This window comes from Meriones unguiculatus, chromosome 6, assembly GCF_030254825.1.
Source record: "Meriones unguiculatus strain TT.TT164.6M chromosome 6, Bangor_MerUng_6.1, whole genome shotgun sequence".
Classification (NCBI taxonomy): Eukaryota; Metazoa; Chordata; class Mammalia; order Rodentia; family Muridae; genus Meriones; species Meriones unguiculatus.
The window spans coordinates 46,336,402-46,363,181 of record NC_083354.1 but is presented as its reverse complement, the minus strand read 5'-3'; the positions used below and the strand labels follow the sequence as shown (position 1 = coordinate 46,363,181).

General features: G+C 41.7%; 1 protein-coding gene across 3 annotated transcripts in view; it reads left to right on the top strand.

Moving 5' to 3' along the window:
* The window catches only part of Cpne4 (copine 4), a 442,945-nt gene that overhangs the window by 107,080 nt on the left and 309,085 nt on the right, over positions 1–26,780 (top strand). For all 3 annotated transcript variants that reach the window (XM_060385390.1, XM_060385392.1, XM_060385391.1), the window contains one exon: positions 5,382–5,562. In XM_060385390.1, the coding sequence (XP_060241373.1) occupies positions 5,382–5,562 (181 nt within the window). The remainder of the gene's footprint in view (positions 1–5,381; positions 5,563–26,780) is intronic.

Sequence of the window (26,780 nt, the reverse complement as noted above, 5' to 3'; positions counted from 1 at the left end):
TCTATATGTATATACATACATACATACACATTCACATTGGGTAGATGAAGCAAACTCCAAAGACCCAGCTCCAACAATTTTATTTTTTCTCCCATCACTTATATATCCCAGCAAAATCTTTCAAGCAGCATAAACTCACAATGTGGTTACATTCTATTTTTCTTTAAGTGAATGATTATGATGAGTATATGTAGAGAAAAACATGTTCCCCTATACCCTCACATGAGCAAATGTTTTACATATTATAAATGAAAAACAAATTTTGGAAAACAAAGTATTCCCAAGAACCCACATACATTTGTAATTAAGAAACTTGTTATAGATTAACAAAGTCTAAGCAAGCAAGGTAAATTTCTCAGCCAGTTTCCCTTTACTGGCAGGCTTCGATTTTTTTGTTACAAATTGAAGCAGGACATTCTCCCCAAGCATGGTTGGATACCATAAAAAGCTAAAATGATACGCTCAGGATGCGAGGCTAAGCACTGCACTCAGGGTCAGCCGCTTTGGACCCAGAGAAGAGCATGTCTGATTGCATGCGGGTTGATGCCCCAGGTCCCGCCTCTGAGAAAAAGGTATCGGACGGTCTGATGCTCTTTGGGTGGATGACACCTAAATGAACATCTGTACAAAGTCCCAATTTATTTCTAATATCAGAGATCAGACCTCTACTCTTGCCTGATGCGTCTAAAACAAAAAGGGGGAACTGTAGAGAGCTGCGGAATGCTATGCCTTAAAGATGGAGCTGGTTTCCGCCTTCCACCTTCCCGATGGTGAGTGCTCTCTGTCACGAACAACTCCACATTTGGCTAAGGCCGAGGATCTGGCTTGCTTCCATGTATGTGGACCTATCTGCATTGCCCCCGTGGCACGCCTGGGTTGGCTACCCAGAGGCTATTTAAGCTGTGGGCTGGCTTTCCCCGGGGTCCGAGGATTGTTCAATGTTCCTGAATAAACTGCATTGAAAAAAAAAAAAAAGAATCAATTATTTAATTATTTATCTTGAAAAGCAATCTTATAAAAATCTTAAAAGAATCACAAATTTAAACTTTTACATAAAAAAAACAATCCATTATTTCTACCTTAAGCCCTCAAACTGCACATCTACTCAATAACAGTTTTTATTAAATTTTATAAGGAAGCTGAGGTCAAAAATGGGTACAAGAAATTAATCATCACCTTGAGCCCCAGCCCAGCTTCAGTGAGAGAGTCACGTCTGCCAGTGCTAATTTGGACTATTGTTCTTGCTCCGTAACCTCCTAAAGTCCCTAGCTTTTTGAGTGTGCCTTTATTAAGAGTATACCTTTCTGAACTTCAAATCATTCCTCTCGATTTTCTACATCAGAGCCACTGACAAAAAATATCTTAACCTAACCTTATTAAACAATCTATTTTTCCAAGTTCTTTCTAAGGGTGGTGGTCATTGCTAACAATCTACATCTCTAAGTTCTCTCCAAGGGCAGTGGTGGAATCATTAATCTGCTCCAGCAGCAATGCTTGAAAAAGATCAATCACTGTTACTATAAATGCTAATGATACTGTCTAGTGAGGGGCTGGAAGCCTCCTTAGAGTTCTCGTACAACCCATATATATTATGAAGGATGTATTGACCACAAGCACAACAAGCAGAGCGATGCTCTGTAACAACATGAGGTCCTCAGGACCCGTAGTCCTTTGGGGTTCTTCCTCTCTGAGGCACATCCATCATAGTTGTGCTAACTGGGGGAGCTGCTTCCATGAGTTCTAAAGCTGTTTTGCGGCTCTTCTTGCACAGCCCTCAGAATGGCTAGGTTGCTACGCTTTTAAAGCAGGGAAGATGGCTGATGGGAACCTCCTACCAGAGGCGGGCGGATGTGTGGCACCTCTGACAACCCATGTGGTTTCTTATCTGCATAACTGTGTTGTATTCAATCTGAGGTTTTTGTTGTTGTTGTTGTTGTTTGCTTGTTTTCATTTATGGAGGTGGGTAGTTGAAACTATTTGTTGCCGCGTGAAGCCGGCTGGACATGTCGGGGGAAATGTGCTGTAGTAATCTGCAAATGGCAAGCGGAGGGAAGATGAGCCCATGGAACCATCTGCACTGTGGAACTCAGGCAGTTCCTATCAGACCCCTCATGCACACAGGGCACGTGGCCATCTGTCATATGGCCCAGGAGATGACTTCTAGGGCATATGTGATTTCTAAGAGCCAGCTGCTGCTTTAGAAAGAACACTGATGGGAGGATAAATGACCTGTCCTAGCAAGCTGAAAATGCAGGTCCACAAAATCAGAAGAGCGGACAGCATCGTTCTCTCATTTCTTGCGAACCTGTGAGCAATCATAGCCCATGCTATGTGTGGCTTTGAACCACTGAGTGGAGAAGTGGCCGAGAGCTTTTAGAGGGAAATAGGCCCTGATAGCATGGACTCCAAAGGCAAAAGGACTTTACAGGAGTGAGTTGAGCTTTGCTTTTAAAATAATAGGGTGAAATCTTAGACATTCCAAGCTGGCAGCAGGAGAATGATTGTGTCTTGCAAGAAGCCAGACAATACGAGAATAATAGCCGAAACTCTGAGAGCATTTACTATGTGCCCAAAATTGTACAAACCATTGGACATACATTGTTTCATATGTTCTTCATGGAGCTTTTTCCTGGTGGGTGCTAGTACTAGGTTGGGGGTCCTGTTCAGTGTTCCACAGTGAGTGGAGGAGCTAGGATTTAAGAAGTCCAACCTGGAACTACTCTTCTCTTTGATAGAGTCTTTTGCATTATGCATCACCATTAAGACTGGCATTAGAGGAGTTAGTAGAATGACCCAGGGGATAAGAGCATTGTTCAGAGGACCTGAGTTTGGTCCTAGAACCCACATGGCAGCTCACAATTGTCCCTATCTCTAGTTCCAGGAGATCTAGAGCTTCTTTTGGTCTCCATGGGCAACACACACACACACACACACACATACATGCACACGCACACATAGAGTGTACTTATGTACACGCAGGCAATAGACTCATACCCGTAAAATAAACATAAATAAATCTTAAGTAGAAGACTGGAATTAGAGAAGATGTTCCTCTCTTTGGGAGAAGCTTACTTATTCTTTGTGGAAGCTGCACATCTGGAAAAGGACGGGTGTGATACTATGAAGGGACAGTGGGGGTGGTTCCAAGAGAGAGGAGAGGCTACCAGAATGGCAGAAGAGCGCCATGGACTGGAAGGAACCTGTGAGCGCATTGGGAGAATCAGGAGTTCAGGATGACTCTGACCTGCTAAAACCTGGCAACGTCCACCGCATACTCCCCACCCTGTTTCTGTATAAGCCGCCTTCATTCTAGGTGGTCCTTTCCCCCATTTGCTTTGTCAGGGTCTTCATTCAGTTCAGGCATGCTCTGGCACTCAGGCTGCTCACAATTTGTACCAAGACGGGGGTCATAGTTTAGTAAGCCTTGGGTTTACAACCTGCTCATTTTCTATATTTGATTACCAGTTATTTTGAGACGGAGAGGAAGTGTGAGTGTGGGGGCTGACACAAGCCGAGGATATTTGTCATGTTCATCGTGCCTTGGTTGGTTTTGGACGTTTCTACAGTGAAGGTTCTGCATGTTTTGGGCAGGGAGAGGGAAAGCTGGCATTGAAGCTCCAGCCCTGCCATTAGAATGATGCTGCAACATGGGCAGGCAGCCAATCCTCTCTGAGCTCAGCTCCTCTAATATGTAAAAAACAAATGTCCCACAGTCCTTATTACTGTTCAGTTGGTAGAAGACAGAGTGGCTCTCATTCTTGAACTAACACATTTGAAAAAAAAATAGGATGGCAATTCCCCTCCATCACACATGCACTTCAACCTGACCTTTTAGAGGTGGGGATAGTACATAGTAAATATTTCAGCCTTTGTTGACCCTGCAGTCTCTATTTCGGCTGCTCAGTTCAGCTATTGGAGTAAAAGTAACCACAGATAATAAGTAAGTAAATGTGTATATTTCTGCATCTCACTGAAACTTGACTGGTGTGAGTTTGTGTGCTCATGTTTTCTCTGTACAAGTAGTGGGTTTTGTGTGTGTGTGTGTGTGTGTGTGTGTGTGTGTTTGCATGTGCATGTGCATGTGTGTATGTAAGTCTGAGGTGTAATCAGCAACCTGTGAAAGAGGTGGCCCATTGTGCTCATTTGAACCATTATGGCCTTAGCAATAGGGAGAAACTAAATACTTACGGTATAAAGGAAGGAGACAGGGAGAAACTGTCCCAAGTTTACAGGAGAAATTTCACTGTAAGACGTGAAGATCAGGAAGCCATTGTTGGCTTTCCTGCGGAAACCAGAAGCACAGAGCATGCTGCCGGACTGTTTTCCCTAGTGTGTCCTCCAGCATCTTGACAGGCCTGCTCTGTTCAGAGGAGGACAGTGCCTTCAGCCTGAGCAATGCACCGTGTTACCGTGAAAGACATGGAGTTGAATTGGAGGGAAGCTGCGTGCAGACAGATCCAGAGCTGACATTTCCAGGAGTTCGGAATCAGGCTTTGCGGATTTATTTGCTCTATGTTTGTTTTTGCCTCCTCCTTTCCCCCCTTTGGTTTTGAGTTCTGATGTGACCACTGGTAGTCTAGAAGGTAAGGAAAGAGTAGACTTAGACACTTGAGAGAGAGAGAGAAACCATGCTGGCGTTCCCTTGGGTGCTGGCTTGTAAGGGCATCTTGGGAAGGCAAGCCAGAGTTTAGAGGTGAGAAACTTAGATTTCCTTCTGAGACAAGCCAAGAGAGTTCTCCATAATGGAGGAGAGTTAGAGTTTAAAAGACGGAGGGGACAGTGAGATGGGGTTGTGGATAGAGGTGTTCACTATGTAAGCCTGGTGATCTGAGTTCTACTTCTCGTACCTACACAGATACAAGGAGAGAACCAACTCCACAAGGTTGCCCTCTGACATGTGGCATGGTACACATGTGCCTTTGCTTACAGACACACATAACATATAACAATAGTAATTAAAAATAGTAAATGAGATGTGATAAAAATTAATTAGCCAACAGATCAGTAAGAAAACAATTCACGTAACTCTTATACTGAATATACATTTGGATTGCGTTTTGTGGTCTGTCTCACCAAGTTCATTAACTTTATTTCACAGATTAAAAATTTTTACTATGCAAACGATACGGGAGGATGGTGTTTTTAGCCAAGTGTGCCGGCATCTGTTTGGGAAGCTTTATTTTGGTGGTGCTGGGGAGGGTGGTTTGTTATCTGCCTCGCTGAAACTGGCTAGTCCGTTGGAAAGTGAAATAATAAAGACTTTCAACATCCAGATCCATTGGGGAGCGGGAAGGGAGCTTTCTCCTTTGAAAAAAAAAAAAACATCGCAGTGACTGGTGCGTCATTATTATTATCTTTTTTCTTTTTATTTCTTAACACAGAATGAAGAAGATGAGCAACATTTACGAGTCGGCTGCCAACACGCTGGGGATCTTTAACAGCCCCTGCTTGACCAAAGTCGAGCTGCGTGTGGCCTGCAAGGGCATTTCCGACAGGGATGCTCTGTCCAAGCCGGACCCTTGCGTCATCCTCAAGATGCAGTCCCACGGGCAGTGGTTCGAGGTAGGCTTGTCCGTGGAGCCAGACAGAAGCCTGGCTGAAGGGTCTGTGTGGTTCAACAAAACATTTCCTATCTTGGGCTGCTTTATTCTAAAACAATAGAAAGTTCCAGAAATTTTAAAATAGAATCAATCACGTTTCTGTTTATCTCATGAAGTTTTGATATGGCTGTTTTGATGCTGGACTGGGATGCTTTGGCAATCTCTGAGCTCGGACTTTTCAGGATGCTTTTGATAACTCCTGAGAGATAGCTATAATGCATTCTGTCCTTTACCCAATCATTGACAAAATATTAACAGGGCAGAAATAGACCTGCAACCAGAGCCTAGGCTGGTTGGGGACAATAAGATGGATGCTGTAAAAACTGGTTCCACAGCACCAAGGCAGAATTCTTAATAACCAGGCTTCTGGGCAGGATAGGGTGGAGGCTCCTTGTTCTGAGGGAACACATTTGGGAGGTTGGGAGAGAAGTGATAACTCACACAGAGTTAGTACAGGTTATAAGGTTGTTCTAGATCGAGAGAGGAGTCTGGGGTGACTGGTATGAGTAAGCTAGTGCTGTGAGGGCAAGCTCTGGACCTGGGGGCTGGGCTGTGCATCCAGGGATGTTGGTCAGAATGGGCTAAGGCTGAAGGCTGATGAAGCTGTGAGCAGAACGGTAGGAAAGGGTCTCATCACAGCCCTGTGAGGGACAGCACAAGTTTTAAGGAGTGCTGTCCATCTCAGAACCAGGTATCTGAAGGAACCCAGACCTCAAGGCCCAGGGTAATCATCCCCAGGCCCATGTCACTAGGGGTCTGTGTTGGATATATTACCTTAATCTGAGTTGGTTGGGGACTGGAGAAAGAGAAGCCTTTGTATGTGGTAATCCTGGGAAGGATGACAGTGAAGAGATACACTGGGGTGGTGGGTGTGGGAGGAAGAAGGAAAGAGCTTTGGGCCTACATGTTCATAGTGCTTTAAGTGGTGCTGGAATGAAGCAAGCCATGAGAGACTCCAGAGCCCAGCGGATCACGGGGTAATGGTGTGAATGGAACACTATTGCTATGAATCAGCCTTCAAAGAGTGGCAATTTCCAGTTTGTCACAAGAGGACTTGGTATTTTATTTTATTTATTTGAGGAAGGATTTGATCTTTTGCTTCTTCTTGTTTGTTTGTTCACCTCTTAGACTCTAGCCCTTCAGTGACCCATGGAAAAACCACACTGTAGGGTAAAACATTGGGGTCTCTGCATCCCCTGGACTAACTTGGCTAGAAGCTATGTTGATAAATGCTCCTGTAGACATGATGGTACTTGGGGAAGGGCAGAGGTGACTACCACATGGGGTGTGCCTCTACAATGTTTGTGGGTTTTGAGTTAAACTTAAAACAACGTGAGTTACATTTTATCAAAGGCTATAAGTGAACTGATGAAGTAACTCCAGTTTCTGATTGGAAACAACAAGGACGGGAAGCTTTGTTCAGTATTATTCTGCTTGGATGTGTGGAAGGCCATATTTAAACCAGGTAGCTCTGTAGCCTGAAATTTTTATTGCTGTTTCAGCCTTACTGTAAACAGTGATATAGTCTTTGATGGTTCATTTGGAAATACTGCAGGCTGATTTCTACAGATGGGCTTTTGTTGCTAGTGTTTATTTAGAGTCAAAATGTTGTATCTAGGCACCTGTTTTAAATAGCATTTTTCTTTTTTACTATTTTATTATGTTTTTCAATTAATGATCAAAATAAGGGCATCATTACGGCATTTTCACCTACCAGAGCTCTATTGCTTTGAAGAGATGCCATGGCTCTCTTCACATTTAATTAGGGCTTATTTACCTTTAGAGGTTTAGTCCATTATCATCATGGTGGGAAGCATGGTGGCTTGCAGGCAGACTTGGGATGGAGAGGGAGGCGAGAGTTCTACATTCGGAGCCATGGGGAGCAGAAAAAGCAGAAAACCCTGGGCCTGGCTTCGGTATTTAAACCCCAAAGCCCACCTCCAGCGACAAACTTCCTCCAACAAGGCCACATCTCCTAATTTCTGTCAAGTAATGTCGCTCCCCAATGACCAGGCATTCAATGCCATGAACCTATGGGGGGCATTTTTATTCAAACCATCACAATATGTATTACCATATCTGTTTTAGTGCTCCACGAGGATCTCTCTAGTCTCTCCTCCCCAATTCTTATGGTTCTCTTCCTTCCCCCAAATAGTGCTCCTTCTGTTCTCATGGTGTGTCTGTGTGTGTTCAAGTGCAGATTTTGCACACGAGTGAAAACATGCTGTGTGAGTCAGGGTTTTCTAGAGGAACAGAAGCTAACAGTATGGGTATGTATTAAAAAGAAATTTTTAGATTGGCTTACATGTGTGGTCTGGGTCACCCAGCATTGGCTGTCTTCATGCTGGAGAAAGGTTCAGAACCCAGCAGCCATTTGGCAGCCTCAGTCTAGACAGTTCCCATCTGATGCTGAAAGCCTGATCTTGGAGAGACTCTGGCCTTCAGTCCTCACTGGAAGGACAATGGATCTGGATTTCATTGTCAGCAAACGATGACAGCCGAGGCAAGATAACAGAGGTACACACAGTGGCTTTAGGAGTGAGGGTAGGCAGCTGAAAATAAGCACCCTTTGCCCTCTTTCCTATCTGGGCTACTACTGAAGAATGCTGCCAACCAATCCTGGGGAGGGACTTTCTCCCTGAGTAAATCCTTGCAGGAAATACCTGCCCAGCACTGTGTCTTTTTAATTAACCCCAAACCAGTCAGTTTGCATCTCTTAGGATCAGCCCCATAGCTTCTCATCTGTTTATAAAAAGATAGGACAGTTTTCTCCTCCATGGTGGGAGGGACTATCATAAGATTTGAGAGGCAAAATTCTTACTCATGTAAGCTTATGATGGCAACCATTTGTCTGAGTGTTGATAGCTGTTTACAAGTAGATGGGTTTAGGTGAGGGAAAGCATGCCTAGAGAATGAATGATAGGCAGATTGGGATCCTAAATTAAGTCTTACATTGTAAATGTAAAACCATCTTTCACTGAGGTTTTATGTGTCAGGACATGTTTTCTCCTAAGCAAAGATCTTGTAGACTTTGTTGGTAAACCTTCTAAAAAATAAATCTTAGCTCACAACAAAATTAAATGAAAAGGAGAACAATAGGAAAGGTCCCTTTTTGAAAATTAGCAGGGAATAAATTGTTTTCTAAAACACTTTTTACGCGATTTAACTATTGTTAACTATTGTATATATTGCCTTTTGTTTTGTTCTTTCTATTCTGACATAATTTTTTCTTTATTTTTTTTTTTTGAGACAGGGTTTCTCTGTGTGTAGTTATCCTAGAACTTACTTTGTAGACCAAGATGGCCTCAAACTCACGGAAATCCACCTGCCTCTAAAGTGCTGAAATTAAGACTTAAACCTTTTCTTTTCCTAACTTCATTTTAAATATTTGTCTATTTAGTACGTATTGAAGATGAGAGTATATGTGCGCCACAGTGCATGTGTGGGGTCAAAGGATAACTTACAGAAATTATCATCGTGTACCATGTGTGTTCTAGTTTATAGAAGCCAAGTTATCCTCTTGGTGAGAGTAGCTTTACCCTCTTGGCTACCTCACAGGCTTGATTTTAACATGATGCTTATGCACATAAAATGTTCTTTTCTGACTCTATTGTCTAGCGGTATGTGCATTTACCACATTACTATAATTTTGATACAATGTAAATTTCAAGTTGTATACTATCCTATCAAATAGATTTACTTAAGCTGCCGTTCTGTTTCTTAACTTTGAAACTGCCTTTTAAAAATGCCTTAATTTTAAGTAATACCAGGCTGAACATCTTTGCGCACAAAATTTTTCAGTTATTTTTGGATGGGTTCCTAGAAGAGATGCTGTCGAAATAGAACTGGTGGGATGAGGCTAGGACGCTTTATTTTATTATTATTGTTTTTGAGAACTTCGCATATGGACATTGCTTTTACATCACTCCTGCTCGTCCTGTGTCTCCCCCTCCCTCCTTCCCCAATTCATAGCCTCTTCTTTCTTTACTATCGTTTTGTATATACACACATTCAGAGCTGGCCACTTAGAATTAGTCAACCTATGACCAATCATGTCCCTGACAGAAATGGATTCCTTGCTCAGCAGCTGTGGACCAGTTGTACCTCCTCATCTATGGGTGGACCTTGTTCCTCACACTTGGTGGGATTTTTCCTCTCTGTGTTGACAGGTCAGCTGGTATCGTTCTTATGGTCAACCACATTGTTGAGTGCCTTTTACCTGTCATGTCTAGGGGACATTAACTATCAGGAAGCAACTCGATACGCTGACTCTTGCAATCTTTCTGCTTCTTCTTTCACAGATTTCCCCGAGTCACAGAAGTAGGGGTTGTGCTGCAGAAGTATCAGTTAGGGTTGGACACCTGTTAGTCACTTATTCTCTTCATTTTTACCACTTGTTGATTTCTGTAATTGTCTCAATATCTTGCTAAAAACAGAAGATTCTTCGATGAGGGATGAGAGCTACACTTATCTGTAGGTGGAAGGAAAATAAAATACAATCACAAATCACATTGATTTAGGAAAACGGCAGTACGGCTTCTACTATTACTCCCTAGGCTCTATGACTGACCTCTCTGGCTCCAGGTAGCTGACTAGGATTGCCAGGCGTGACTTCCCTCCCACTGAGATGACTAGGAAAACAGATCCCATGCCAGGCAGCTGCCGGAAAGAATTTATTTTGAGTGATTATTGACGAAAGAGTTGAAACCAAATAAAGGCCTCGAAGTAACTTGGAGACGAGAAACCAGGAAATCGGTACTTTGCTTAGGGCTGGAAAACTGATGTTTTGAGACAATCTTGATGTCTTGGGACAATCTTCTAAAGCTGTCTGAGATCTAGCTTTCAAATAATCAGAAACCGGGACAATGCGCACTCATTGCAGCAACGAAACGGAGAGCCAGTTACTAAAACTGTGCCAGCCCACAACTGCACACGAGGAACAAACAGAAGAAGAGGGTATTGAAGACCAAGCAGGTGCACTGCCTAGGAGAAGCTCCGTGGGAGGGAGTCGGAGGGAAGGACCAACCTGCCCGGAGGCGGAGAAGCTGTAAAGGACTGGAGAAGCTGTCTTAAAGTCAACAGGGATAACCTGTCATTTTCCTTTTCTCCCACCATTTCCTCCTATTGACAAACTTTGCTGGAAGTCTGCTAGCAGAGTTTGCAGGAAGAGAACACAGAATGTATTTTAGACCAAAAAGGCAAACAGACAACACACCGGCCTTCTAACCACCCACTTGGAGAAGCATTTACAGTTGACAAGTGGTGAGCAGTTACTTAGTGACACCACCTACTTTCTGATGCAAGTTCCAAAAGTGACACTTGCTCATCTATGCGAGAAGTGAGGAGGGATGTTTTTAATGATGGCCATCAAGCATGAGCCACAACTCAGTGAGGAGATGTACTGAAGGGCGAATTTTTCTGTAGCCATCTCCTGTTGAAGACCTTGGTGGCAAGAGAGATTCCTATGTATAGAAACACAGCATTGAAAGAAATGCTTCTCTCCGAGGTTTAAGATGCTTTACCTTTTGCAGTATCTTTATCATGTGAAATCTGAGATGCTAAACAAATAAGGAAGAGATTGTTGAGGAGCTTTATGGATAAGATTCAGAAAATCAAAGTAAGCTTACCTTTCAGCCGTGAGAGCTTTAAAGTTTAGGAGGGAAAAAAGCCTTATCCAATCTTCTAACATTTCAACATGATTCTGTGGTTTACGAACATGCTGGGCCATATCCCTAGCTATCTGGGAACATATCTGGGCTGTGTGCTGCAGGTTGGACTTGCCTGCTGGCATGCCCAGCGGAATTATCTGCAAAGATGGACGTTGCAGACTTGCTCTGTCCTGTGACTGGCAACTGAGCAGGTTGACAGTGGCTAGCATAACTAAGAATTAACTTCTGAAGTACTTAATTTTAACTAATGTTAAAATTCATTGTCATTTTAACAAGCAAGCTCAGGCCATGAACATTCCTGGTAGGGAGGCAAGTAGCCAAAAGTGGAGCATGAGAGATGAAATTAAAATTTGACATTTGTTTGAATTCAGCTTCTAATTACTGTTTGTTTTTTCCGTAATTTATATGCATGCATATTTTGCCAGCATGTACATCTGTGAACAGCATAAATGTGGGTGCCCAAGGAGGCCAAAAGAGGGCATAGGATCCCCTAGAACTGGAGCTATAGATAGTTGTGAGCTGTCTTCTGGGTGCTAGGAGTCAAACCTGAGTACTCTCGAAGACCAGCCAGAGCTCTTAGGCACCGAGCCATCTCTCCAGATCCCAATTTCAACAGAGAGAGGGCCCTGTGATACTGTGGTAAACAATTCAGGCTAGCGCTATAACAGATCTTTCAGTTGAACTTTCCATACAATGAGCACACATTTGCTGTTTTCGTTGACTTATTAGCGAGGGAAGAGAACATTTGAAAGCCTGATGTTTAACCTCAAACAGACCTACTATTCCTGTGCTGTTGGTTGTATTGATGGTCAATGGCAAGGTGCTAAGGTGTCTTTGAACATTAGGAAATCAATTCTTCTGAAATGTAGTATACATGGATGCTTTGTGTAGATCAGCAGTGTCTAAGGTTTATGTCTAAGAATTCAGAATTCAGAAGCAATGCTGTTTCCCCTCTGGGAATTTTTGTGAATGAGAGCGTGCTCGTGTGTGTGTGTGTGTGTGTGTGTGTGTGTGTGTGTGTGTGTATGTGTGTGTTTGTAAGTGTCCAATAAGTCATTTATAGTGCCTAGTGTACTTTACTGACATGGCTTTACTGAAGGAAGAGAAAACTTGCTAGTTGAATGTAGTTTCCAAACATTGAGTTTTACACCACACTAAATTTAAGTTTTGGGTCATATCTATCATTTACAATCTCTTACATACCCTCTCTTGGCCACACAAAGACGAAAGTATATGGTTAATGAGAATGTAGAGCTTTCAGCTTCTGAGGAGGCTTGGGAATAATTCCTTCTTGTCTCTTGTGAGTGCCAATGCTTTCATTAACTCTGGGAACTGGACAACTCAACCAGGTGTGATAAATGAAGGCTTTCTAGAGAGCTTGGCGGCAGAGGCTTGTGACCCAAAGGTATTCCCTCTGTTTCCTGGAACACAGGGTCTCCTCCATGGCAGTGCTGGATGTTTTCTATGGAGCAGAGCCAAGATGATGATTGTGTGGCCTTGGGCCCAGATCCTATGAATGGTGAGAGCCTGTCATCGTGGGGAAACCCAAATTGTATTGCAAGTTTTGAAGATGTTGCTTCAATCACTGTTAACCTCACTTTATACTTAATTTTAAGAGATGATTATTGGGCTCATAGGCCATGCTGAAAAGTTCAGAGCTAAGCACCCCTGGAGCCATTCCATATGAAAATATGTGTCAGTGAATCCTGGGCTCTGGATGCATTAACCATGAGTAACAGTTAGTAAAAATTATGATTATTATATTTAACACATTACCGGTGAACTTTGATATAAGGTTATTATTAATGATGATATTATATGCACATAGCGAGCCCTTTATATTCATAATCTCAGCTTATATTTTTTATTTTCTTCTCATACCAGTGCTATGAAAAGACATTAAAACTAGTCACAGTGTGTATTGTGCACCATGAGGAAAGAATGATCCATGTCCCTAAATGTGTCACTGTCAAGCAGTATCCACTCTGTCTTAGAGACAGAGGACTGGAAGCTCAGAGAGTTCTCATAAAAGAGCTCAAACAGTTCTTGATTTAGACTCTTTTTTTTTCTTATTCCTAAATGTGCAGTAGACACAGTGGGGTGATGCCAAAAATTAACCAGTATCCTACTGCTCTCTCCAACGAAGCAAGGATGGAAACACACCTTTCTACTGTCCCTTGACACAGCCTGAGCAGTTCTTTTTTTAGAGACTTTCACTGAAACCAACCCAGGATTCCTTGTTTCAACACTGAAAAGAATTTCAGGATGAGCCAGTGTAACACGTAGTTGGAGTTTATTAAAAGGGATACAAACAAGGTTAAGAGAAAAGAAATGCTGGGAGAGGAGTAAGACACCTACATGAATGGGAGTGAACTTCTCAAAAAAGAGTGATGCTTTATCTTTATGATAACCATGTGTACCATTCTGGTGCCTTTTGAAGTTATCGACATCCAAGGCTACTCAAGAAATCTAAGTGAGGTCACAAGGTGGTCTTTGAGGGACATCTGATGTGACTACACTGGAGGTCAAACTCTAGAGCACAGACTTGTAGCACATCATTGTAAGCAAGGCTAATAGTCTTGTTAGAGTCCTAGAAAACGTCTGAGAAAGGGCTGAGTTCACATGCACCAAGCCTTGAGCCTAGTTCATAGCGATTTTAACATCGTCCATAACATGTGTTGGATGTGCTGGGATCTTGATTCTTGGATGATGAGAAGCCTCGGCCAGACTCCTTGGGGGAAGGGCTTGTTTCCACTTCCGCATCCATGTAACGTTTCCCATCTTTCTAACCTGCCTCAGCTCCGCTGTTTCCCATTTTCTTTTCTCCTTCTATGCAGGTGTAGACTTTGGTCTCCATATGCTCTAGTGTTCCTGTTAGCAACACAGAGGGGGGTGGCTGTGTCTTCACATCTGTCCCAGAGAAGTGGACTATGAATGATTTTTTAGCATTCTTTTGTTGACTAGTACATGTAGAAATGAGATCTATGATACATGGCTCTTTCATGCTTAGAATGATTATGAACCGTGACTGTTTTGTGAACAGAGATATGGTGACAGATCCCAAAAGAGTAGTTGTGAGAACTAAATTTTTTAAAAATTGAGTTTAGTGAGACAATTTACATATAAAACACATCCATTTTTAATGTTCTGCTGGGTAAAATTTGACAGTGTGTGCACTGATGAAAACATTATCCCAGCTAAGATATGGAATATTTCCTAAAATAGTCAAAAGTTTCAAAGCAAAATATATAAATCAAACGTGATTTTTTTATTTTGAAGCCCACTTTACTAAGCTTTAATTATTATGTAAAAACTTCATAAAATCAATACGTACACTTTGATAAGTTTAGACATGTATATGTACATATGCTAATATCTCCAGATCCAGGTGATATATTTATCACCTTCTTATGCTTCCATGTGACCCTTTGGTTTGGTTTGTTTTTCATGATGGCAAAGACACTTAATATGAAATTCATTTTCTTTTTTTTTCTTTTTTTTATTTTTTTATCAGTTACATTTTATTAACTCTGTATCCCAGCCGTGTCCCGATCCCTCATTCCCTCCCAGTCCCTCCCTCCCTCCCTCATCTCCACCGTGCCCCTTTCCAAGTCCACTGATAGGGGGGACCTCCTCCCCATTCATCTGATCCTGTTTTATCAGGTATCTTCAGGACTGGCTGCAAAGCCCTCCTCTGTGGCCTAACAGGACTGCTCCTCCCTTCGGGGGTGGGGAGACCAAAGAGCCAGTCCTTGAGTTCCTGTTAGAAATAGTCCTTGTTCCCCTCACTTTGGGAAACCAATTGGTTACTGAGCTACCACAGGCTACATCTGAGTGGAGGTTCTAGGTTATATCCATACATGGTCCTTGGTTGAATGTCAGTCTCAGAAAAGACCCAAAGTTTGTTCAAGTACACAAAAAGGACACTTGCTCAACCATGTTTATAGCAGCTCTATTTGTAATAGCCAGAACCTGGAAACAACCCAGATGTCCATCAACGGTGGAATGGGTACAGAAATTGTGGTATTTTTATACAATGGAATACTACTCAGCAATCAAAAAGGAGGAAATCATGAAATTTGCAGGCAAATGGTGGGATCTAGAAAAGATCATTCTGAGTGAAATATCCCAGAAGGAGAAAGACAAACATGGGATATACTCACTTATATAGACCTATAAGATATGATAAACATAATGAAATCTATACATCTAAAAAAGATAATCAATTGAGCGGACATGGGGTAAGATGATCAATCCTCGTTTAGAAAGACAGATGGGATGTGCATTGAACGTATGACAGGAGTCTACTGAGCGCATCTTAAAGACTCTAACTAGCAGTGTTTTCAAAGCAAAGACTCATGACCAAACCTTTGACAGAGTACAGGGAATCATAAGAAAGAAGGGGAGTTAGTCTGATGGGGAAAGGATAGGAGCTCCACAAGGACCAAATATATCTGGGCACAGGGTCTTTTCTGAGACTGACATTCAACCAAGGACCATGTATGGAAATTCATTTTCTTAACAAAATCTTATAAACATCTTAACTTATTGCTAACACCAGGTGTTATGTGATAGTGGTCATCTCTGGAACTTACTTTATACAGCTGTTACTTTATGTAACTTAAAAATTTACCATATCATCTCTGTGTCCCCTGGTAATTATCATACTAATGTCCTTTTTCTATACCTTTGACTACATTAGACCTTCACATAAGGGGAATCACAGTGTTTGTTCTGTTACTGGCTTATTTCACTTAGCCCAGTGCTGTCCAGGTCCATGATCTCTGAGCAACAAATGCTAAAAATGTCTTCCCTTTTACAGCTGAGTGATATTGTATTGCATGTATATGCTACACTTTATACTCATTTATCTGAAAAAGTGCATATAGAAGATTCCATGCCTTGTATCATGAGTACGCTGGAATAAACACAGGAATGCAGAGATCTTCAGGATGCTTGGGAAAGATATCCAGGAGTGAGTTTCCTGGATCATCTGGTAGTTCTATTTTTAGAATTTAAACTCCATCTTCTTTTTTTAGTGGCTGTTGCATTTCCCATTCCTACAACATTGTACAAAGACTCCAGAGCTCCCCAATCTTATAATCACCTTGGTGTCTTTTCAGAAATAGAATAGTTACCCTTCCAGTTGTGATATGATAGTATTGATTTTCATTCTCTCATGATTATTGATATGGAATACCTTTTCATGTGTCTGTTGACCATTTTTCATATCAGCTTCTAAGAATTGTCAGTTCATTTCTATTATTTTTTAAATTAAGTTATTTTTTTTTCTGTTATTACTTTGTTCAGTCACTAAGTTTAGGAATCCCTAGTATATTTTGGAAATTAATTCCTTGCCAGGTTAAGTGGTATGCAAATATTTTCTCTCATTCTGTAAGTTGTATTTCCACTCTGCTGACTGCTTCCTCTGCTGTATGAAAGCCTTTTTGTTTGCTGCAATACCATTCAGCCCACCTTGCTTTGGTTGTTCATGCAACTCGTGTCCAAGCCAAAAAAAAAAAAAAAAAAAAAAAATCCTTGCTGTGGTTAATGTCAAAAGTGTTTCCTCCTAGGTTTCTTGTAGAAACTTAGAGTTTTGGTTCTTAATCAATTATAAGTTGATTTTTCTTGTGGTGTGAGATAATGATCCAGTTTCATCCTTCTGCTGTACATGTCCAGTTTTCCCCCATATCATTTGTTGACAGAGCCATTGTTTCCCCATTGTATATCAATGATCAGTTCACCAACACAAATGCTTAAATTTCACTACATTGGAAGCCACTGACTCTCAGATTATGTACCCACTAGGACATTATAGTTAAGTGACAGGAACTCTAAATTACATTATTAAGACATATTAAACTATTAAGCATAATGCGATTCTATGTGAGATTTTGGTTGAAAGAAAGAAGATATGGCTCCATTTCCAAAATGGCATTGGAGCACTCCAGAAAGGTTATCAGAGGAAGAAACTTAAACTTGGAGCTGATCTACCTCATAATTCAACTATTTATGGCATGCACCACCAGACTTCAGGGAATGTTAGAAGCCTTGTTTGATATGGTGGTAGCATGAAATAAAGCATAAGTCTGCCACAGATTCACTGTACGACCTTAGAAAAGTCCTCTATCATCCCTGAGCTCCTTATCTGGCCCCATCTCTAAATGGTTGTGAAGATGGAGTAACTGGATGGCAGGATAATGAAGAGTCTGAAGATACAGAGTCTGGAATTAGATCACTTCAGTTTTCCACATGAGCTTATCCCTGCATTTTTCATCATCTACACAATGATTGAAATTGTAAGGTTTACTGTGAGGATGAGAAGCAGTGATGCTTGAGAATTGCTTAATAAAGTACCTGGTACACAGTGGGCACTGGATAAATATTATACACGATTCTGTTTAATGGAGACAATTCATGAAGACTAATATCACATGACTGCTAATACCACAGATCTGTTGGTGTTCGACATGTACGTATGTATATATGAATGTCTATATCTGTATAGACATATGAAAATCTTATCATGCCATGCTCACATCTAGATGCATTTTATGCCACAGGCAAAGTTTTGGTCTGTTCTCTAGCCCAAGGATTCTTGGTCCTGTTGTCTGTAGAAAGAGACCCTGCCTTCCATAAGAAGATTTAACAGGTCTGTCCATTTCTACCACGTGAACAACCACCTGATTGATGGGTTCCAGCTCCCTGGTGGGGAATTATCTGACTCTCCTTATCTCCTCCACATTCTGCATTTTGAAGAAGATGAATTGGTGTGGAAAGAGTTCACTCTGCTGGTCTGTGTTCTCTAATCTGCAAGCTTGGAATCTTGGGAGAGGCCATGCTGATAACCTCCCTTCTCATTTCTGCTTTTTTTTTTTTTTTTATTCCAACATGGTCCTCCACTGTCTGACAGACTTAGAAGTGACGAGAAAATTTCTCTCCTTCTGGAAGCTCCAGATGTTCTTGCGGTCAGTTTATAGGCTAATTAAATATTTTATCTTGACTGAAGCTTGGAAATCTTCAACTACCTATCTTGGATCCTATTTTTCAAACACTTGACTTTCTGAGAGCTCCCTCTCATCTGCGACTTAGTCCCAAATCTTTTCCTCTTGAATGCATAGACAGGTCTCTTGGTGAAAGATCACAGCTCAGAACTGTGTAACAAAGGAGGATCAGGCTTGAAAGACTCGGCATGACTTAACAGTCAGTGTTTCAAATTATCTACAAGTGTCTTTCCACCTCAGGCTCGCACTAATAGAACATTTATGTGTGGACTTCCATCCATAACAGTCCAGGATATGGGTATGGTCCCTCTTTGTAACGGGAAATGCTCACCTCTCCCACACAGTGGAGCCCTGGACTCTACTCGGATGCATCAATTGTCTGAGGATTTCATCTTATTGGCATATGGAGCAAGCTGCTTTGAAGCATGTGGGCATGAGGAATATAGTAACACTTAAGATCTCAGTCCTTATTTAGAGAGCCCCTTTGAAACCTCGAATGAGGCAGTATAGAGTTTGTGAAAGAAAAGACACTCTACCCTGAATACTCGACATAGGCAGTGGATAGCTTCAGGGAGTGTGACAGGAAGGGAAGATGCTGTTAAGAATGTGTACATGTACATTACCGCTACTAGATACAAGAAAAACGAAGGAACTGAGCCAGTACCTGCGGAGCTCTCTCACACTTGTTCTGTTTTCTCATCAGTCCCTCAGGCTGACCCTCACGGCTAGTAGTATAATTTTAGTTACTCCTCACAGATAAGAAAGCTGAGTTCTGAGATGCCATGATGACTTCTCCAAAAATGTGTGGTCATTGTAACAGAGGCTGCTCTCGGGCTCCTCTGGCTTCAGACTCAGGACCCAGTCACTGTAGGAGCTTCCTTCTGCTGGTGCTCACAACGCCGAGTTTTGGCATTGATTTCTTACTGGATCAGTGGCTTTGGAATGATGATTGAAGCTTAATCTGTGCAAGTCTTGTTCAGTAAATCAGTGAGGTTATTGGGCTTACCTATAGGAGATTAGGTGACTCGCCGGCAGCTGCATTACTGAAAAGCCCACCCTAGGATATGTGTCTTTGTTCCTTTGCTGTTGCTATGTTATGGGGAAAGGCAGCTTAGAAAAGAAAATGTGTTTTGGACCTCACAGTTCCTAAGCATTAGAGCCCATGATCATCGTGGCATAGAGCATGGCAGCAGGTGGGCAGACGTGGGACTGGAGCAGCATCTGAGAGCTTAATCCTGTTCCACAGGCATCAGGAAAAAAGAGAGAGAGAGGTGCCTGGAATAGCATGGGCTTTTTAAACCTCAAAGGCCACCGCTAGTGACACAGCTCCTTCAAAGAGGCCACACCCCTAATCCTTCCCAAACAGGTCTATGAAGTGAGGACCAAGTATTCAGACATTTCAGCACAGGGGTGGGGAGGAGGAGGCAGGGTTGGTTGCTAAACCACTACAATGGGTAGCAACTCACGAAGGCTACATCCCTGTAGGTGGCTACATGACTGGCAGACAGCTCAATTGGTTGTACTGTCTCTTCTCCCAGCAACTGTTTCTGCTTGTACAACACCATGGACAGGGGCCTTGTGAATCCTGCAAGTTTCTTGTAATTTTAGAAGAATCTCTTTGGGACTTGTGAGTTGTGTTTACTTTCTGGGCCTCAATTGAATACTTCAACTTGCTGGAAATAGTTCTACAACATGAATGGGAATGCTTGGAAGAGAAAAGTGGCTTATCCTTTAAGAAATAACGCCACTAGCTTGCAATAAACAGTTCACAAAGACAAATGTGGATGCTGCAGAAGGCTCAGGTGGCCACTGGATTTGTTCTTCTGAGAGTTGTGACATATGGATAGGAAGTCACTATGGGGAAATCAAGAGTATTTGAAAATGAGCCTCATTTTAAGAGTAATCCTTGCACTTTTTAACTGAAAGATTGGATATGCAACACTGAAGAGCTAGCAGAATTTCCAGGGCTGTGAGGTTGAGCCACTGAGAGAAGTGCCGAGGGGAGCAGTTAGTCACTTCCAGATTGGAGTTGCATCAACAACTCTGTGGTGAATGTGTATTTTAATGTTGGAAGAAATACAGCATACTCATACAGTTCAGCTCTGGCAGAGGCGGTCTGTATTTGAGCTCTAGAGCTATTGTTTATTGTCTATGAAATCTTGTATAAATAAGTTACCTACGTTTCCTCATTTACAAATGGAGATGCTAAAATGACCTCATATCATTTAATTATTAATTTATTATTGTTATTAATATGATCGATTCTTAGATGACTTCTACACGATTCTTTCTTAGAAGTCATGTTAAAGAATATATTCATTTTTGTAAACTTTAAAAATAATTCAAGTTCCTATCTGAAGCGACCATAGCAATATACACCTAGATGCAGGAGGGTAATTTAAAGAATATTTAAAGTGTTTCCAGTGTAACAAATACTCTCGCCCCAGTCATGGAGTGCATACTTTTTAATTGCTGTGATCACATACCAACAGAAACATTAGTGTAAGGGAGAAGTTGCTGTCTTTGGCTCATGGCTTCAGGAGGTGCTGTCCAGGATCACTGTACTCCATGTCTCTGACCCCATCATGGAGCAAAGCATCATGGCTGCAGGGCCTCGTGATGGAAGAGCTTCTCCATGGCACACTGTCAGCAGACAAAGGTGGTGGTGAGGGGTGGGTGGAGGGGAGGACAACGAGGCTACAGGCAAGATGCAGCCTCAAGGACACACCCATGGTGACCTCTTTCCTCCAGATAGGTCCCATTTTCTTTTGCTATTTTTCAATACCATCGTATTATGGATCTGTCAAGGGATTAATCTATTGGGTAAGCCAGAGCCCTCATGATCTGCATGTCTCTAATCATCTTCTAGACACACCTGATTGAGGTGTTTTTCAGTTCATTAGGTTGAGAGTCAAGATTAGCCATCGTATTTATTTGACGTGATTTGAGCTCACTTACATGATTCTAGCCAATTTCTGTCCTTTCTAAAAATTTATCTTATGTCAATAACTGTGCTATTGATATAACATTATGACTAGAATCATAGTAAAATCCTGATATAATTAGAATCCAACTAACGTAATATGCAATGTATATGAGCCAAGATGAACCATGTGGGCTGGGTCTATGTGTGTGTTAGAGATAAATGATGGATCTAAACATTTCTAGGTTGTCATCTCTGATTCTGAAGCATTGCTGTGTGTGATGCTGTGTGTTATTTAAAGAGAGGTAGAGAATTTGATTTAATAACCTGTCACATTATACAACACAAGAAGAACTTGAGAAGAAAAAGCACTGTGGTATTCTTAGTGGGAGGAAAATATTGTGACAGCTCTATGGAGACATCCTTGTGTAGGAATGGGTAGAAATCACAGTGATGAGTGAGGATGTGGGGAAAATACATTGCTTTCCATTTAATACATGGACCACTACGCTATAGAGCTCTACGTGCAGATGGCTGTTTCTCTCTTGTGTGAGGAGAGTAATGAAGCAGAAAGCCCAATTGTTCCTAAAAAACAATGTATTCCATTTTGTGTTGGCCACGTACTCCTGGATATGAGTTTGCCATGGAATATGGTTGATATACTCAGTGGAACTCCATTAGGTGGGAAAAAAAGACCTATTTTTCCTTTCCCATCAGGCATCAATTGCAAATAACTTCTTGGTTAGTGTTGGGCTTTTTTTTGGGGGGGGTGTTTTTGTTGTATTGGTATTTTGACTTTTTATGTTTATTTTCATTCTTTCATTGTTCTATTTTTGGAGTGGGGAGGAGAAAGAACATAAAGTTAGGTAGGTTAGGAGATGGAGAGGATCTTGGAGGAGTTGGGGGAGAAGAAAGAATATGATCAAAATACATTGTAAGGAAAAAGTTTTTAAATAAAAACTGAAAATAAATTTTACATCATTATTTCTTCTGAGAATTTTTATAGTACTCTATTTTTTTTAACTGAGGTGGGGCAGAAACATGCCAAAAATTATAATATCTTTCCTGGCATTTTTTCCCCCCCAAAGAATCTAATACTTTAGTATAAACACTGACTTTTGAGGGCAATGGCAAACCATGTTCTCCTTGATTGAATACAGTTGCTAAAGAATTGTCCATACCTTCCAGTGAACAGCTACAGAATGTTCACCTATCATGAACTAAGTTGGATTTGCTTGTTGGTACAGAGAAGATAGAGCTTGTGGATTAAGGCTCCTTAATAAGAGAACTCAGAAGAGCTCACAGAATCATCAACAGGCATTGGGGAGAGGACTGATGGGGATGGCTTTATTCTTGATGGACTGTGGTCAGGAAGCCGGGATAGTTCTGAGAGCACCTTTATAAATGTTATCAAGGTGCAGAGAATAGACAGTAGTGGAAGATAAGGAGATAGATTTCACTCATCTTATCCATGATAGGAAGATCTTAAGATGCATTTGTGTCTTTGCTCCAGGCGTGGTTCTGGAGCATTGTCTCGCTTTTTTCTTGCTCCATTACGAGCATAGAATGACCTTGTCTTGTGTTAGTGTTTTGTGAAAAATCTTTGTTTTACAGAGGACAAAGAAGCTCAGCTGTGGGGACCAAGTCAGCTCCAGGCTACACCAGGCCAGGTGGACAAAACCAAGTCAGCTCCTAGATATCAGCAGCTGCCTTTCCGTTGAGCAAAGCGAAGCCCAGATGCTCTGCGGCCACACTTCTAATATAACCTAACCTTAGGCCACTGTTGGCTAAGCAGAAGGGGAAAAATCAATTATAACAAGTTCTGTGTCCAAAGGGACAATTTATTCCCAGTTTTTTCTTTCATATTAAAAAAATGGTTATGATGCTTAGACTCATCACCTACATATTTATCTCTTATTTAATGCCAAATTTTCCCTCTATTCTTCCTCTACCTCCTTGAGCATATGACCGGAAAATTCTCACAAATTCTTTGAAAGATACTTGTCTCTTTTCATCTTTATTTGTAGCTATTTAAACTTAAATTTATCCTTCATATGTAAAGTATATGGTCTGATTGTATAGGAAACAATTAACATCTCTACAGTGTTACAGTTATCCCCTGCTATTTATTTATTTATTTATTTATTTGTTTGTTTGTTTGTTTGGTGACAGAAGTGTTAAAATCTACATATTTCGTGTAAATTCCAAACACGGTATAATTTTATCACCTAAATTCCTTGTGGTACATTTTAGTTAGATTTCTAGACTTATTCATCCTATGTATCTAGTCACTTTTTCACATTCTTTGACCTAAAAAATAAATAAGAGTTTTGCCAGGGATCTGATGAAGAGGGTGCCTCAGTCTTCCCAGTGGCACAGATGGCTTCATCCCTGTGTCTCAGGTCCTAAGCCAGGCTCAGGACACAGTTGGTCACCAACTGTTACTGTATCCTGTATGCCCTACACCCTCCTTGTCACTTCCTGTGAGTTGTGTTCCTCAGGAGACAGGGAGATGCATGAATCAACATGTTCTCTGTAAGCTTGGATGGGGCATCAGAGAAAGACACATTCCACGCTAAGAGTAGGAAGGGGAGCCAGGGAAGACTTCATAGAGATGATGCGACCTGGGCTTGATCTTAAGAGGTGAGTCTGGAAGGAATGAAGTGCAGACAATAACTCTGCTTTCAAAGGGAGACTGAAGCTTTGTGCGGAGATCTCACCCCAAGAAAGGGAGCTCTGCAGTTGGTAAGCTTTGATAACTCAGTGATGAATAGGTCTGACAAGGCCGTATGAAGGGAACAGCATCTTCTTGGCTTGGGCCTTAACCCCCAGAAAAGACAGTCTCTGCTCTTTTAAAAAATGGATTGGGAAGAAGAGGCCTGAACCATCCTAGGGCCCCTGCTGCTCCTGAGTCACTGTCTGTTCAGCACAGATGGTTTTTAGAAGTGCTCAGCTGGGGAGAGGAAGGGACCTCCCAGGAGGGATGGCTGCTTTTGAGGGCTGAGTCCTTTGAATAGAGAAATACCCTGATGTGGTCTCCAGCGTGTGAATTCACTCCCACGGTGGCCTTTCCTGTGAATCTACCCTGGAGACAGGGCGCAGGCATGTCGGATCTGGCAGCTGACTTCTGTTCTGTCGCAGAGTCTTGAGAAAGGGTGAGATAGATGGCAGGCTTCTTGAAGAAATGCCCTTGGGTTAGAGCAGCTAGCTGCTGCAGTTCAGCCTGTCACACATAAGACCACTCACTTACCTCACACATTCCCCACTGCACTCCACACTTACTTCATGAATGGCTCTGAACCCCATTTTGTGTTAGATGATCTTACACACTCTGTAGTCATCACTCCTGACAAACTACAGCAGTCACCCCCAACTACCCAACTCTTACACACACACACACACACACACACACCACACTCCCCCTTAATACACTGCTATATCCAGTACAGAGCTAAGTATTGGGGCTTATCAAGTAAGATCAACCCAGGAAGTCAAGACAGTTTGACAGAGCACACAGTTTCAGTTGTAATTTTGGTGGAATTCTCTAGAATAAACAAACTCATTTCTAAACTATTATGGATTCACGAAATAAGGGCAGAGTCCAGTTATCCCAGGTTGGCAAGATCTCTGTCACGGGATTGCTACACTAGAACCGTGTCTGACACTAGGTTAGCACAGTTTAGTGTATGAGTCTATGAAAGAAGTAGGTTCCTGCTTGCTGTACTCGAGTGTGCAAGCTTTCCTGTGGAGATAGGCCTACTCTCTAGTTACAGCATGTTTCCGTAGAGTTAAATTTTATTTGCTCATTTTTAATCAGCATGCAAAGTGTAAGGTTTTGATACAGGATTTTTAAAACAAAATTTGGTTTTGCTCCCTTTTCTCTCCTTTCTTTCCCCCTCATTCCTCTGCCCTCTCTTTTTATACCCGTCCACCCCTTGAGCCTCCTTTTCATTTCCACAGGGATTCTGTTGTTTTCCCTTCTTTCCTCAACACGCCCTGCACCTTTTCCTGGACCCCTTTCTATGTCCTGTCCTATGCCCTTGCTCACACCCACTTGCACACAAACATTACACCTAAACATTAAAAGTTAGGATTTACAAGAGAGTGAATGTGCGATCTTTGTCTTTCTGAATCTGGATCACGTTGCTTATTACAACACCTACCAGTCTCATGCATTTTCCTGCCGATTTCTTTTTTCCTTACAGCTGGATAAAATTCCACTGTGCATATGAGCCACATTTTTATTGTCCCTTCATCCGTTGGTGGACACATGGGCCGGTTCCATTCCCTGCTGATGTGGATCATGGGTACACATGTATTATTAATAGAATGTTTTCTTTCTCCATGGCCAAGTGCTTGATTTCTTAATGAGTCATTCCATCAGTGAGAAATTTATCCAAATCTTCCTTGGCAGCAATGTCCTCTGATAAACATTTTTAGATTAGCTTCATCTCATATACCTTAACTAGGTAGCTAACTCCACTTTAAGAAAGGGAACACAACCATAACATAAGTACTCAACAAAGAAAGACACCAACCGGGCCTCACACATCACTCTCAGACTTTCCCTTTTCTCTCCTTACCTGTGTGGAGTGATTATAGTGTTTCTTTCTAACAGTGGTTCAGATTGCATTTCACTTTTTTAGGAGCCTATATCACACATGATTTCCTGCTTAGCTTGTGTTCTCTTCCAGTTAACACACTTGTGAGTTGATGGTATTGTATGGAGTCTACTTGATACACATGTGTGTGTTGTGTAGCTATGACGTGTTGGTTTATTCTGTTTCTAAGGAGCATTTGGGCCGTTGCTGGTTGAGGCCTATCAGGGATAATGTTGCCTGTGGACACTCTTATGGATCGATCATTTTCAGAAGCATATGGATTCAGTGCTTTATGCTACAAATATTTAGAAGTATGGTTGCTGAGTCATAGAATGAGAATATGCTGCACTGTGGTAGATATTCTGAAATAGCTTCCAAAAATGTTTATACCAACACATACTCCTTCCAGTAATGTATGAGAGTTATCGTTCCTCCTGTTCCCCAACAGTTGCTGTTATCCATTCTTTGCATTATAGTCGTTCTGGTGGGTCTGCACTTCATGGGAACTAAACCTAGGTCCTCATGCATGCCAGCCACACTGCCTTCCATGAAGCTGTGTTCAGAGAACTCCTCCCCCCCCCCCCGCCTTAGAAGGGGCATTTTAACACACATGTTCATCATGAGTAAGAAGATGGATCATCTCATACATTTTATGGAACAGTTGATTATTTTGTCATTGATTTGTTTTGTATTTTTAAGACAGATACTTTCCTTTTTGCATTTACATTATGACAGAGACTTAATTTGTATCCCCGGCTGTCCTGGAATGTTCAGTCATCCTCCTGCCTCAGCCTCGTGAGTGCTGAAATTGCACTTGTGTACCGACATGCTGGAATATCTTATTTCTGTTCTGTCTCTTTATGGTCAACGTTTTACTTAAAGTTTCTTGTCAACTGGATTCGAGTCTAAGCACGTGTCCCTAACCCTAATGAGTGCTCTCTTTCTAAATTACTTCATTCCTCCAGCAACCATTATCAGACTCA